Genomic DNA, 13,391 nt, shown 5'->3' on the forward strand with positions numbered 1-13,391 from the left:
CGAAAGCCAAACACACTCTGGCTAGGCTTATAAATGCCCTAGGGCAGATAGCCTAGTATGAACCTATGAACCTATGAACCAAACCAAAAAATGAATGGAAGGGCAGCTAAAAAGTCGCCACAGAATGTACATACTCGGAATAGTCCAAAAACAGTAGTGATTACCAAAGCTGTGGTCACTGGCATAAACTTCTTTATTATACACGTATAGGCATGACAAAAAACACTAAAAACAAAGATAGAGATGAGCACTTTCAGACTATAATAAGTTCTTCTTCAGATCTAGTTCTTGTGTTGGGCATCTCCCCTAAATAGTCTGAATAAACAATGGCTACTGTGGTCAAAGGTCACATTAGCAAATTGCACATTTTTTTTTAAAGTTTTAAAATGCAAATATGAATATATATACTATAAAAATAAAATAAAACAAATAAATATCTTATTTATAAATCAGAAATTCTAAAAGTAAAAATCCAGTAAGGTACTGATGATCATATCATTCCTTAAACAAATCAAATCGTATTTTGCATTAAATTAACCATTCAAATGCAAGTAAAAGCCTACATTATATTGTCCAAAATGTATTTTCTCTCTAACCAATCAGAAGAAAATAACACAATTAGAAGAAAATAGGCAGGAAGATGACTGTGTACCATTCTGCGCTGTACAGCGATCTCCATTTAAATGGTTCGAAATTTCAAAACTTTAATCTTATGGTCACAACCAAAAGAAATTCAAAGTTTTGAAACTTCAAAATTTAGAAGTATACTCATATACATACATATATATATATATATATATGTATATATATATATATATGTATATATATATATATATATATATATATATATAAAGTACAGAACACAGTGTTACTTGGTGATTGTCTGTTCCTACTGATAAGAAACCGCTTCTATTACTGTGGGAGCTCTTAAGGCAGGTCTAAAGCTGTATGAGATGCATCTAGTTCACACGATTAAATGCACTTAGATTTAGTAGAGTTGCACTGGCTTAGCATTATTTGGGCTGCTTGTTAAAAATCCAGCAGTTGTAACTATAATGCAGAGAATAACAGTAAAGCTGAGAATATGAATGTTAGGGGATATACACTAAGCGTGAGGATGTATTTTAGGTTATTCCTCTTTCCTGAGGTACAGTGATCTTGGAGTTAGTATAGACAGGTAACAGGGGTGACACAGCAACATTTATCAGCTTGGGGAGGTACACTGAAAAAAACATTCAAGCTTAACAATGAGTTTCAAAATTTGCTGTTTTTTTAATCAATTTATTTTATGAACTGTTAAGATTCACACACTCAGGTCTCGTACTATTGATAGACAGTCCATTATCTGACATAGTTTGACATACTGTATAATTCAGATCCACTGAGAGTAACACATCTTGCAAACTGATTATACACAGGATCTCAGGTGAATCTGCTGTACCCTACTCTAACAGCTAAATGTGTGTTGTAGTAAAGTAATCAGGAAAGCACTTACTTTGACATAGTCATTTTGGCAAACACTCCCTGTCTGTGCTTCCAAGACAAAGCTGCTGAAGGTGAAATTTATGTTCTTGTTCATGGGCACAACAATGTTCCACACACACTGAAGGTTCTTATCATATCTGCCATCATTATTTGAATCAGGAGTGACAATTGTTCCAGTGTTGCCAGTCACGTAACCTCCACAGCCTTGATCTGGTCCTGTTCCCAAAGAAAATAAGAAGTTAAACTCATGTATCCTTGTCTTTGATTCAATCTAGCTCTAGCTAGTGCAAAGCAACATGAACACTGTATAAGAGACATTTACACTAATTTTGCTAGGAACCAAATTATACTTGCAACCAAACTTGTATTCACAAATTGTACAATTTAGTAGCCACAATTAGGAAGTTTATGAGTGACAATGGTAAGCCTCAACACCATCTAATCCACACTACTTACACAGTCCTCTATACATTAACCTTAATGACATACAATATATCAAACACAAACTTACTGGAATATTCCTGACATACAGTTTTAAGTACCATAATTACATTTTTGTCTAACTGTAAAAATTACTTGTACTGCATTACTAAAATTGTGTAGTTGTAAATTCTCCATATAAAATAAAACTAACACAGTTTTCTAAAGACCAAACATAAACCAAAAAGATTTGCCTGCCCTGGAAATCCAAATGAAGGGTAAAGCCAAAATATTGAAAAAATACTCCTTTATTCAAAGCGAGTAGAAAATAGTAACAGCTAATGTAGTCCCAAGCACAAAATAACGCCACAGCAATGCGTACGTTTTCGACTCAGTACATACAAGTCTTCTTCAGAAATCAAAACACAGATCTTTGTTCAAATAAAGCCTTATATATCAGCTGCACCAGTTCAAAATAATTAATTAACCAATGAAATCTTCTCCAATGCCAATTAATCTAATTAGACAGTGAAAAATGCATTCCTTAGTAAACCAACACAATTCATATATTTATTTAACTTATTTATGATAAATAACAAGATAAAAAATTTTTTTTATATTAAAGTGTGTGAATATATACAATAAAATACTTTAAAATGTAATTTAAATACCATTTGTACTTTAATTATAACATGTCATATAGTGTCAGGGGCAACTGGTGCACCGCAGATGGATTCATCAGATTTTGCTTGGGGAACAGTGTGCAGAGGTGTTCAAGTGCAAGAGGGGTAGGTTAAGATTGAGAGATATTTGATCCATCAACCACTGCAACTATCATTTTGCAAAATTCAGCACTGGTACCTGTAACTCCAAGGATAACAGGTGCTGGATCTAAACAATTTTTTAAGTACTATTGAATCTTTCTTATATGGAGTCTGGCCCATGGTGTCATAAGGATCATTGATTCCATAAAGCCATGAATTTTGAGAAACTCTCTTACAGAGGCAACTTCTTCGATAAAGAAATCCCTGACAATGTTTTGAACAGTTGGGACTATGATTTCTGGTAGAAAGGCAATACTTTTTCCTCTATCAATCATACACCCCAGAAAGACCATTCCTTGTAAGGGTGTGAAACAGGACATTTGTAGGTTCAACTTGAAGTTGGGAATGATAAGCAAATAATGATAAGCATCCTTCAGATGGAAAATCACCATGTAACAGGGGTCCGAAAGAAGGGGCAGCACCATCTGCAGGGTGACTATTTTAAATTTCGGTACTTTCAGAAAGGTATTTAGGTGTGACAAATCTAACACTTGTCTCAGTGATACCTCCTGCCTTTTTGGTTAGCAAAAAAATTCTGATGAAAAATCCTTTTCCTTTTTCTGGTGCAGGAAACAGTTTTATACCCCCTGCTTGCAACTTGCGAAGGAGTACCAGAGAACAGGCATGTCTGATCTGGAGGGTGCATGGGTGTTTTCACTGAAGAGAGGAGGATTTTCTGTGCACTGCCAAAAGTATCCTCAAATTATTCTCAGCACCAGCTTGTCTGAGATTGTTTGAGGCTAGGCTTCAGGGATGAGCTAAAGCAATGGGAAGGTGAAAGAGGAGGAAGGACTGAAGGAAGGAATGGGATGCCTGAGTCTTGGCATACTCATTCTTTAGTAGGGGAAATATTTTTTTTGGAGGGGAAAGGAACCCCTTTTATTTGTTTTGGAAGCATTATCCTCCTGCCATTTCCTCTTGGTACTCTGGCACTTGTTAGGCTGGTATTTTTGTTTGTTCTGCGCTTTGAAGTTAGATGCCTAATAGGGGAGTTCCTGGGAATATGAAATATTCTAGAGACCCCATGAATCAGTTTACTTCTGTCATCCTATTGTTTGAGAATCTGGGCAGCAGCAGGACCAAAGACAAATTCAGAACTTATTGAACCATTCAAATTTAAGTTATCAGAAAAAAAATTCTGGTTATATAACAAAGCAAATACACTCAACAGAACAGAAGCAGCTGCATTTCTAGAAATAGTGTCCACATCTTCCAAGACACTCCTCAAATAATGTTTTGAAACCTGAGTCATATTACAAACAATCTCTTTCATATAACTTCTGTTTAGCATGTAAAGATGCAGCAAAGTCATCTAGACTGTAAGCACATTGCAAAAAACATTCTGCATGAAATTCTGATAATTTAAAATTCAAAATACTAAGTTATTATGCTATACCATCCTTTTCAGTGAGATTCTAAACACTTGACAATTTCATCGAGTAAGACAGGGTTAGAAGGTGCAAAGGCTCCATTGTTAGTGTTAGCAGCTAGAGAAACCACAGCTGGGTTAGCTGGCAAAGTAGCAAAAAGGGCTGTAAGATCAGAGTACACTTTGTATTTTCTAGCTGACTATCAAAAGGGGTTTTATATGCAGTTTTATAGATATCCTCTTAGGCCAGTAACACAGAAGGAACAGCCAAAACATTTGGAATCTCATCCTCAATAAAATCTTAAACTCTGCCAATTTCTGGCACAGCTCCAGATTGCTTCCAGTGGAAAGATAAACACTTGCTTGGGTTTATGAAGCTATTCACCTCCCAGAGAATCAGATTACATGGACTCAAAGTATTCATTACTGTCTGCATCAGAGTCTCCATATAAATCTGTGGTGCTAGACTGATATCTAGAGAAGGTAACCCCATAGTCATTCAGAATAGGAATATAATCTCAGAAATTATCTGACTGTAAAACACTGTGAAGAAATCATATCAGACATACATGGTACTAACTTGTCATGCGGGGAAGCTTCTGTTTCTTCTTACAATGAACTATACTAGAGGAAAAATATCTGGGGACAGGGTATTAGGTCTGGCAAGGGGTTTCTTACCATGGATCCCTCCTGTACCTAAAGGGTTTGGTTTTCCCTTACCTGAACCACGTACTGGAACAGCCCCGGAGAATGTGTCTGACCACCACCCATACCAAAGATGGCAACAGAATCACACTAGAGGGTGATGGGGGAATAAGTGATCTTTGGGCAGGTTTAAGGCAGCAACCGATTCACAAACAGTAGGCTCAGGCATGTTTATGCTGAGTATTTTCTTTTTGATGGGGAGGTGAGGGGTGGACCGCCATATCAGGATTCATCAAGTCATGGGGAAAAAAAGGCACCAGAATAATGCATGGCACTATTAAAGGCTGGCTATGTTTAGCAACAATAGAAATATAAACTATGTTCTCACATAGCAAATGGGGCTAAACTGTATAAAATATATTAGAAACAGTTTATATTGTGCTAAGCCTTATTCTACAAACTGCATAGTGAATTTAACAGCACACTTAGTCACAGTACCAAGTAAAATTCAATTGTCCAAATAATGATAAAAAACATATGATCTTAAATCAAATAGGAGCTTTTAAAAGCAGCATATATAAGCATTTACTTAGAAATTTCCTTTTCAGTAATGAAAAAAATATCCACAGATAATGCAACTAAAGTAATTTGTAGTAAAACCATGATTTAATGATTAAAACAGCTATAGCAGTGTTAAACTATTAAGTATCTATCATAAAAATGAAGAAAAACCTGAAAGAATGCATTATTTCCCTGTTAGAACTTCAATATGAAGTAGATAATCAACACACTTCTTATCACCCTGCCAAGATACTGTCCTTAGTGTTCAACTGACACCACAGAATTTCAGTTTCTCAGTACAAGTCATAAAACACTTTAGAAAAGCCCCATAACTGCATAAAAGCAGTGTTCATAGCTTCATAGCTGTTTACTAGGCCAGTGACCTCTAGGGCCTTTATAATCCTAGCCGATTAACCCAAATGTGTCCCACAAGTTATATGTTTCAACAAACAGTACTCCAATGGATGAAAAAAATGGAGAAGCCAAACAAATACCAAAATAACCCCCAGAAATTAGCAAACACAACTCCAAAAAAGAAACAGCTTCAGAAGGACAGCTAACAGAAAAAAATATTTAAGCTTATAAAACACAAAATTACAAAAGAACAGCAACCAGCAGTCAAATTTATACCCCCTTTAACTACCATTAATAAATTCATTAAGTAATCGGAACAAAATTATTTCTTAAAGACATCCCCTCAAAAAACTAAAAAAAAAAAACCTGCAGTACTATGTAATAATAAAGCAATAACCAGCGGATTGTTATCTGACATACATGTGCTGTTAGGACAACAGAAGCAGTAGGATTAGGCTACTAAAAGAATGAACACAAAGAGTACACAAAGCCCATTCAGTATGGATTGGTCTGTAAGCAGTCAAGGATTTTTCAGACAGAGTCAATAGTGGTAGGAATAATCTGTAACATTAGTGGCAGATCATATAGTGGATATTCTGTTAGGCCTGCACAATCAGTCCTTTCACTTCTCATCTGCTGTCATCAAGTCCTGAAATCCCCAGAGCAAATATCTGTTTGGAACACCACCTGAAAGAAGGAAGCATCAGGGGCGGTGGCATTCTGACTTTAGAGGATGGAAGGTAAAGTGGAGAAATGTTCATGAGTAGCAAAGGCCCAAGCAATCTTTCTAGTAAGAGATCTAACAAATGGTTTAAATGATCTTCCAAGACAAGAGTGCCTACTTACTTACATGGTAATATAGTGATATGCAGCTTAGGAGAGTGACTCAGAATGGCTTCCTGAACAGTATCCTGGAATATTCCCTGCAGTAGCAATTTTGTTAGTCTACATGGACAGATAAAATGAGTGCCATAGTAATTCAGCCAAGGTCACAGCCTGAGTTTGTGAAATAACTAGGAGGCAGAGACCCTCCACATTACCATGGACATTCATCAAGAATGAGGGTTCTACTGTTGACAGAATTGGTGGCAGTGATGACAGTGACAAAATATTTGTCATCAATGACAATGTCAGTAAAAGGACTCTCAATAATTTTGTCAGTGATACTACAGAGATGATCATTTGAATTGTTTCCTTTGGCCTTAGTGACAAGACCCTCACCAAAAGCTCAGAAAAGCTGACAAAAAAATCATAAAAATGTCACCATCACAGATCTTAATGGTTCTCCAATACCATGTCCTTTAAATACTTAAGTTTATGGTTAGACCAGTCACTTAACTTCCAAAGCCAAACTGAAAACACACGAACAAAGATAACTTCTTTTTTATTTTGGCCCTAGAAAATATCTCCCATTTTCTCCAGACCAGCTTTAGCTGTAATAGGCAAAAGAGTCCTCCTTGTTCAACTTGAATATGGGCATACCATCATAGCAAAAAATAAATAAATAAATAAATAAATAAATAAATAACTCTCATCTACTCTACAGTCCACTGAAAACAAAATCTGCTGATTCATATACAATCCCACCTCCCCCAGAACATCACTTCACCATCTTTTACAAAGCCAAATGGCTATCAGACTTCTACAAAGTTGAGCTTCTCCTAATGCCTCTTCTTTTCAAACTACTTCAGCCAAGTGCCTTAGCACCTCTTGTAGATAAACTCCATAATAAATCCACCCCTGCAACCTCCACATCCTCCCACAATTAATTTTCTCACTCTGGACACCACAAATCAGACTGCAATGTACCATCCATTCCTTCTCCATTCTTGTACCGAAATTCTGGCAATTCTCCCACATCCCAACCCTACCTAAAAGAAGTCTCCTCTTCCCCCACTTTCACAGCATAACTCAAAAGACACCTCCATCAAAAATCTGACTCTAAGCACTTTTCCAATGGACATATCACCTAACTCTCTCCTTACCTTCATCACTTCAACTTTGACCCTTTGTTCTCACCTGCTGCTTCCCTCTCATATTTACTTCTAAAATGAATGTGCATTTGCTTTTCTACTCTGTTAATAATATTTACATAGTTTCAATTATCAATGGGATTCTGTACCTTCTGTGGTTACTCCATTTTTGTGAATTTGTTCTGTTTCATTTGTGATAATATGGACAATAGCCAGCATAGCCAGCTGGAGTTTTGTAAAGAACTATATGTCCTTTGAATATCAAACTGATTTATACAAGTTGCTTGTGTTACAGATGTATTATAACTGTATGCTATTTGTATATAAAACTGATTTGTACAGATATTTGTGCTGAAAATGTACTGGTGAGGTTTGCTTGTGCTAAAATGTATTAACAGTGTACCCTGCTGGAATGAAAATAAATGTATATGTATTACTGTATTTGACTTAAATGTGCATGTTTTAATAGAGGATACTGGCACAGCAGAGGTTAACCAGCTAAGCTACTTTAAGAAAAATAAGGGAAATGTAAATGACATGTTAAAACATTTGAAAGGCACCCCACAGTACTGAACAGGACTGGAGATGCTGAGTCTGGGAAAGAGCCTTTGTTCATTAGCTCAGTGAAAAGAGGAGGGAGGCCCCAGGCACTGCCATAAACACTTGGATGTGTATTGTGGCCATCTGTGCTAAATTCCTCTCTCAGCTTCTGCTAAATTCCTGTCTCAGCTTCGAAGGGGAGTACGGTGGGAACCTAGACTCAGGTGACCAGATGAGATCATTCTGCCAACGTCTTGGAAATTATATTTTAGATATTACAAAGAAAAATCTGAGTATAGAGTATTCTGTTTCCGGGATCCTGACTGGAAAGCCCCTCACCCACAGCATTGTGCCTAGTGGTAGTAAGTAACTTAACTAGGGAACAGTAACATTTTTTTAATTTCAGTCAGGAATATAGTAAAGCTTAGTTCAGAGGGTGTTTTTCATTATTTGTATGAGTCTCTCTATCACTGTTAATTTCAATACTTTCTGGGATTTGAAACCTGTGGTTTACTGTGAATATATGTTGAGTATTTTCATGGTCTTTTATTATTTATTATTAAATATATTTAAACTTTTATTGTGGCTGGTCCTTGTAGAAAGTATATAACCTTTGTGAGTACTTATATTTATTTGGTGACACTGTCTGGCCACTTCAGAAGGCCTAGCTATCTTGGTGAACTACTACTATTTGTATTAGTATTAATATTACACAGTATAATTGGACACCCTTTGTTAAGGGCCTTAGAGTAGCTAATCGTGAAGTGTCTTGTGGTGGTGATAACTACCTTATTCTCTGGGCAGAAGGAGACACAGCAGGTAAATTTGTGCCAGCTTTTCCCAGGTTTGTGTGCATGAAAAATCAAATTTTCAATGTGTGTGTGTGTGTGTGTGTGTGTGTGTGTGTGTGTGTGTGTGTGTGTGTGTGTGTGTGTGTGTGTGTGTGTGTGTGGTAGCTACTTGGGGCAGGGATACAAAGCACTGGGTTCACATAGAGGGTGCTGGAGTACTTGGCTTGGACCTAACTCTACAGCTGTGCCAGTGGGGAGTCTAATTGGGGACCTGGAAGATGACAGATACAGAGACATCCAGACCCTGGGCTGAGTGTGTTCCCTGTGTGGTCTTAAGGGAAATTTTACTTGATGCAGAGAGGTCTGCATCTGGAAATATTGAGTGTATCCATTTGCATTCCAACTGCATGTCTCTCTCCAGTGTCAGTGGTGAGGATTCAGGCTCCTTGATTACTGGCCCATCATGGGGATGACATATATTTGTGACCATCACATATTGGTAGCAGTAGTGAGTATCACATATTGGTTGGCAGTGGTGGGACCATCACATGCTCACACATTGGTGAGCAGTGGTGTGGATATTGAAGTTCTGTAGCCTGTAAGCAGTGTCACTAAAGAAAGGTTATACTCTCAGAAGTCACATGGTAGACATTCAGAGTTTCAGATCACAAGTTTCAGCAAGTGGGAATAACAGAATGACAGAGGTAAGTTATCTGGAAACAACAGAGGTATCAAACTACCAGCAGAGTTTATATACGATCTTGGTGGATGGAAATCAAGCCACTGCCAAGAGAGACACATCCTCTGATATAACCATTGTGAAGCCTGTAGCAATTAAAGAGGAGTGGTACTTGTTTGAGCAGTCCACTCCAATCATAGATTTAGGAGGGATCCCATTCCAAATGCCTTTGGTCAGGGTTTACCTTGACTGTGAGGGTAGAAAAGGAAGCAAGCAAGTATGGGTGTTTGAGGATTTCCCTGCAGATGTCTTGATAGGGAATGATTTTGAAAAAGCAGTACCTTCTGGCATGTAGTCAGTCTTAAGAGACAGGCATGTTGGTCTTGTAGCCTGGAGGATACCCAGACAGACCGCACACCTGAAGCCAGGACTGGTGATGTGGCTACTTCAGGGAGGGAGCTACCCTGTAGCAGTGAGAATGAAGGTGAGCCACAGATCCTGGTGGGCACTGATGTTCCCTTGAACAGAGTGGCTGCAAGGGCAGGTGAGTAGTAATACTGAGGCTGACAGTGAGGCACCACTGTCAGAAGAGACCAGACTTTCTGTGGAAGGGGAGCTGGGAAGGCTTACAAAAAGAGAGCTGAGACAGGCTCAGGTCTCAGATCCTAAACTAAGAGGCTTGAGGGAGGTAGCTAGGGAGGCACCTGATTCTCAAGGAAAAGGGGATTCTGTATACTGGAATAAAGGGTTACTGTATAGAGAGTGGACCCCTGAGGGAGGGCTAGAAGGTGCGGTAATACATCAATTGGTAGTGCCCAGAGCCTACCATGTGGCACTTCTAGCCATAGCCCTTGACATTCCCTTTGCAGGTCATATGGGCATAACATGCACCAAGAGATGTCTTATGCAGAACGTTTATTGGCCTGGGATTGCCAGGGATGTAACAAGGTACTGCAGGACCTGTGAGCAGTGCCAAAATGTAAGCAAGGCAGGAGACAAGGTCAAAGCTCCTTTGATGCCTTTGTCTGTGATTGAGGAGCCATTTCAGAGAGTAGCTATGGATATTGTAGGGCCTCTGAGTGCTCCAAGTTCCACAGGGAAGAAGTATATCCTAGTGGAAGTAGATTATGCTACTAGATACCCTGAGGCAGTGGCTCTGCCCTCCATTAAGGCAGCGAAGGTGGCAAATGCTTTGCTAGACATTTTCAGCATGGTAGGTTTCCCAAGGGAAATAATGACTGACAGAGGTACCAATTTCATGTCAGACCTGCTGGCTTGTCTGTGGGAGTTCTGTGGGGTGAAGCACATAAAGACAGCTCCTAACACCCTCAGACTAATGGTCTTGTGAAGAGGTTAAACTCTATGCTAAAGACCATGCTACAGGCATTTGCAGACAGTTTAAGAGGGAGTGGGACAAATATTTACCATATTGTTTGCTTACAGACAGTTGTCCCAGGAATCCACATGTTTTTCACCCTTATGATTTGCTTTATGAGCATAGGGTGAGGGGGCCTTTAGGTTTGATTCATGATGAATGCAGGGTGAGTGTGAATCACACAAGCCATCTTTTGTGGCATATGTCTTAAACCTCAGGACAAGGCTTACAGAGCTCATGAGCTTGGCCCAGGAGAAACTGGCAGGAGCTCAGCAGCAGAAAAAGGCCTGGTATGACAGGAATGCTCGAGCCAGAGAGTATGTTGTGGGGCAGCAGATGATGGTTCTCATTACTGTCAGAAACAATAAACTACAGGCAGCTTGGGAGGGACCCTTCAAAGTTGTAAGGAAGGTCAGTGATGTTAACTACATGGTAGAATTGCTAGGCAGGAGCCAGGAGCCCAAATTACACCATGTTAACATGATGAAGCCTTACCATGACAGGAAGGCCCTTTTCCTGAGTATTTGCAGTGGATGGTAGGAGGAGTCTGAGGGGGATCTGGTGACTGATCTCCTCAGTGAGGCTCAGACTGATATCTCAGTGGAAGAGATAGCACTGTCCCAGCAGCTATCCCCTATCCAGGTTCAACAAATCCGAGCAGTGTTACAGGAGTTTGGGGACATGTTCACTGGGAAAGTAGGATGCACCCACCTAGTGGAGCACTGTGTAGATACAGGACCCCAAAGACCTATAATGCAGACCCCTTCAAGGGTGCCTGAGCAAGTCCGACAGACTCTGAGGGAGGAGATACAGGAGATGTTGGAAATTAGACTAATCCAGGAGTCTAGCAGTCCCTGGACCTCCCCAATAGTGCTGGTACCAAATAAAGATGGCAGCCTCAGGTTCTGTGTGGACTACAGGAAACTAAATAGTCACACAGAGTCAGATGCTTACCCCATGCCTAGGCCTAGGACAGATGAAGCCTTAGAGCGGCTGGGTGGGGCTAAGTATCTGACCACTATTATACTAGCAGGTGCCCTTGACTCCCAATGCTAGAGGATGATCACCCTTTGTGACTCCTTTTGGCTTGTATGGGTTCATGAAGATGGTCTTTGGGATAAAAAATGCCCCAGATACTTTCCAGAGGCTGAAAGATCATATCCTAGCAGGAGCAGGAGATTATGCCTTTGGTTACTTGGATGATATTGCCATCTACAGCTATTCCTGTAAAGAACACCTTCAACATGTCAAGGAGGTGCAGGGAAGACTGCAGAGGGCAGGGTTGAACATAAAGACTGGTATGTGTCAGGTGGGTATGACAGACGTCTCCTACCTGGGACATAGAGTGGGGAGTGGTAAGATCAGGCCAGAACCTGACAAAGTGGAAGCAATTCAGGTATGACCTGACCCTGTTACCAAAAAGCAGGTAAGGGCATTCTTAGGGACAGCAGGGTACTATAGAATGTTTGTCAGCAATGATAGTACCATAGATGCTCTCTCACAGACCTGACAAGAAAAAACAGGCCAGGTAAGGTAGTGTGGACCCCAGCATGTGATCACACATTCCAGAAGCTTAAAGGAGCTTTGGGAGGAGCCCCTGTGTTAGCCAGTCCAGATTATAGTAAATAATTTGTTCTGCAAGTGGATGCTTCAAACCATGGTGTGGGGGCTGTACTTACGTTCCCTCAGAGGGAGAAGAGCACCCAGTGGTATATCTCAGCCATAGACTCCAACCCAGGGAGGAATGATATGCAGTTGTAGAAAAATAATGTCTAGTCATAGTATGGGCATTGCAGAAACTGCTGACTTATTTGTGTTGAAGAAAATTCACTGTAGTTTCAGACCACAATCCCTTAACATGGCCACATAGAGCCAGCCAGTAAATTGCCAAGTTATTAAGGTGGAGCTTAGGATGGTAGGCATACGACATGACAGTACAACACCATAGTGGGGTCAGCAATACCAACCCAGATGGGCTGTCATGAGAGGGGAATGGATAACATATTCCCATATAGGCTAATTTCTCTCAAGACGCATTTTTCAAGGGTCACTTAAAAAGCTAGTTTGTCTTCATGGGGGGGGGGGTGTGATGATATGGATAAGTACCAGCATAGTGAGCTGGAGTTTTGTAAAGAATGATATGTCATTTGAATATCAAACTGATTTATACAAGATGCTTCTGTTACAAATGCATTAGAACTGTATGCCATTTGTATAGCAAACTGATTTGTACAGATGTTTGTGCTGAAAATGTATTAGTGAGGTTTGCTTGTCCTAAAATGTATCAACAGTGCACCCTGCTGGAATGAAAAGAAATTTATATGTATTATTATAACTGACTTAAATGTATATGTTTCAATAGAGGATACTGGCAC

At 39.6% G+C, this 13,391-nt stretch overlaps 1 protein-coding gene across 1 annotated transcript in view; it reads right to left on the minus strand.

Annotated features, from left to right (window-relative positions):
* LOC122797794 (cubilin-like) overlaps positions 1-13,391 on the minus strand; it is a 2,156,354-nt gene that overhangs the window by 332,665 nt on the left and 1,810,298 nt on the right. Inside the window, 1 exon segment of the mRNA XM_044066315.1 lies at positions 1,496-1,701. Within this exon segment, the coding sequence (XP_043922250.1) occupies positions 1,496-1,701 (206 nt within the window).

The sequence above is a fragment of the Protopterus annectens genome, chromosome 3.part1 (genome assembly GCF_019279795.1).
Source record: "Protopterus annectens isolate FY-2018-M chromosome 3.part1, PAN1.0, whole genome shotgun sequence".
In the NCBI taxonomy this organism is placed as follows: domain Eukaryota; kingdom Metazoa; phylum Chordata; order Ceratodontiformes; family Protopteridae; genus Protopterus; species Protopterus annectens.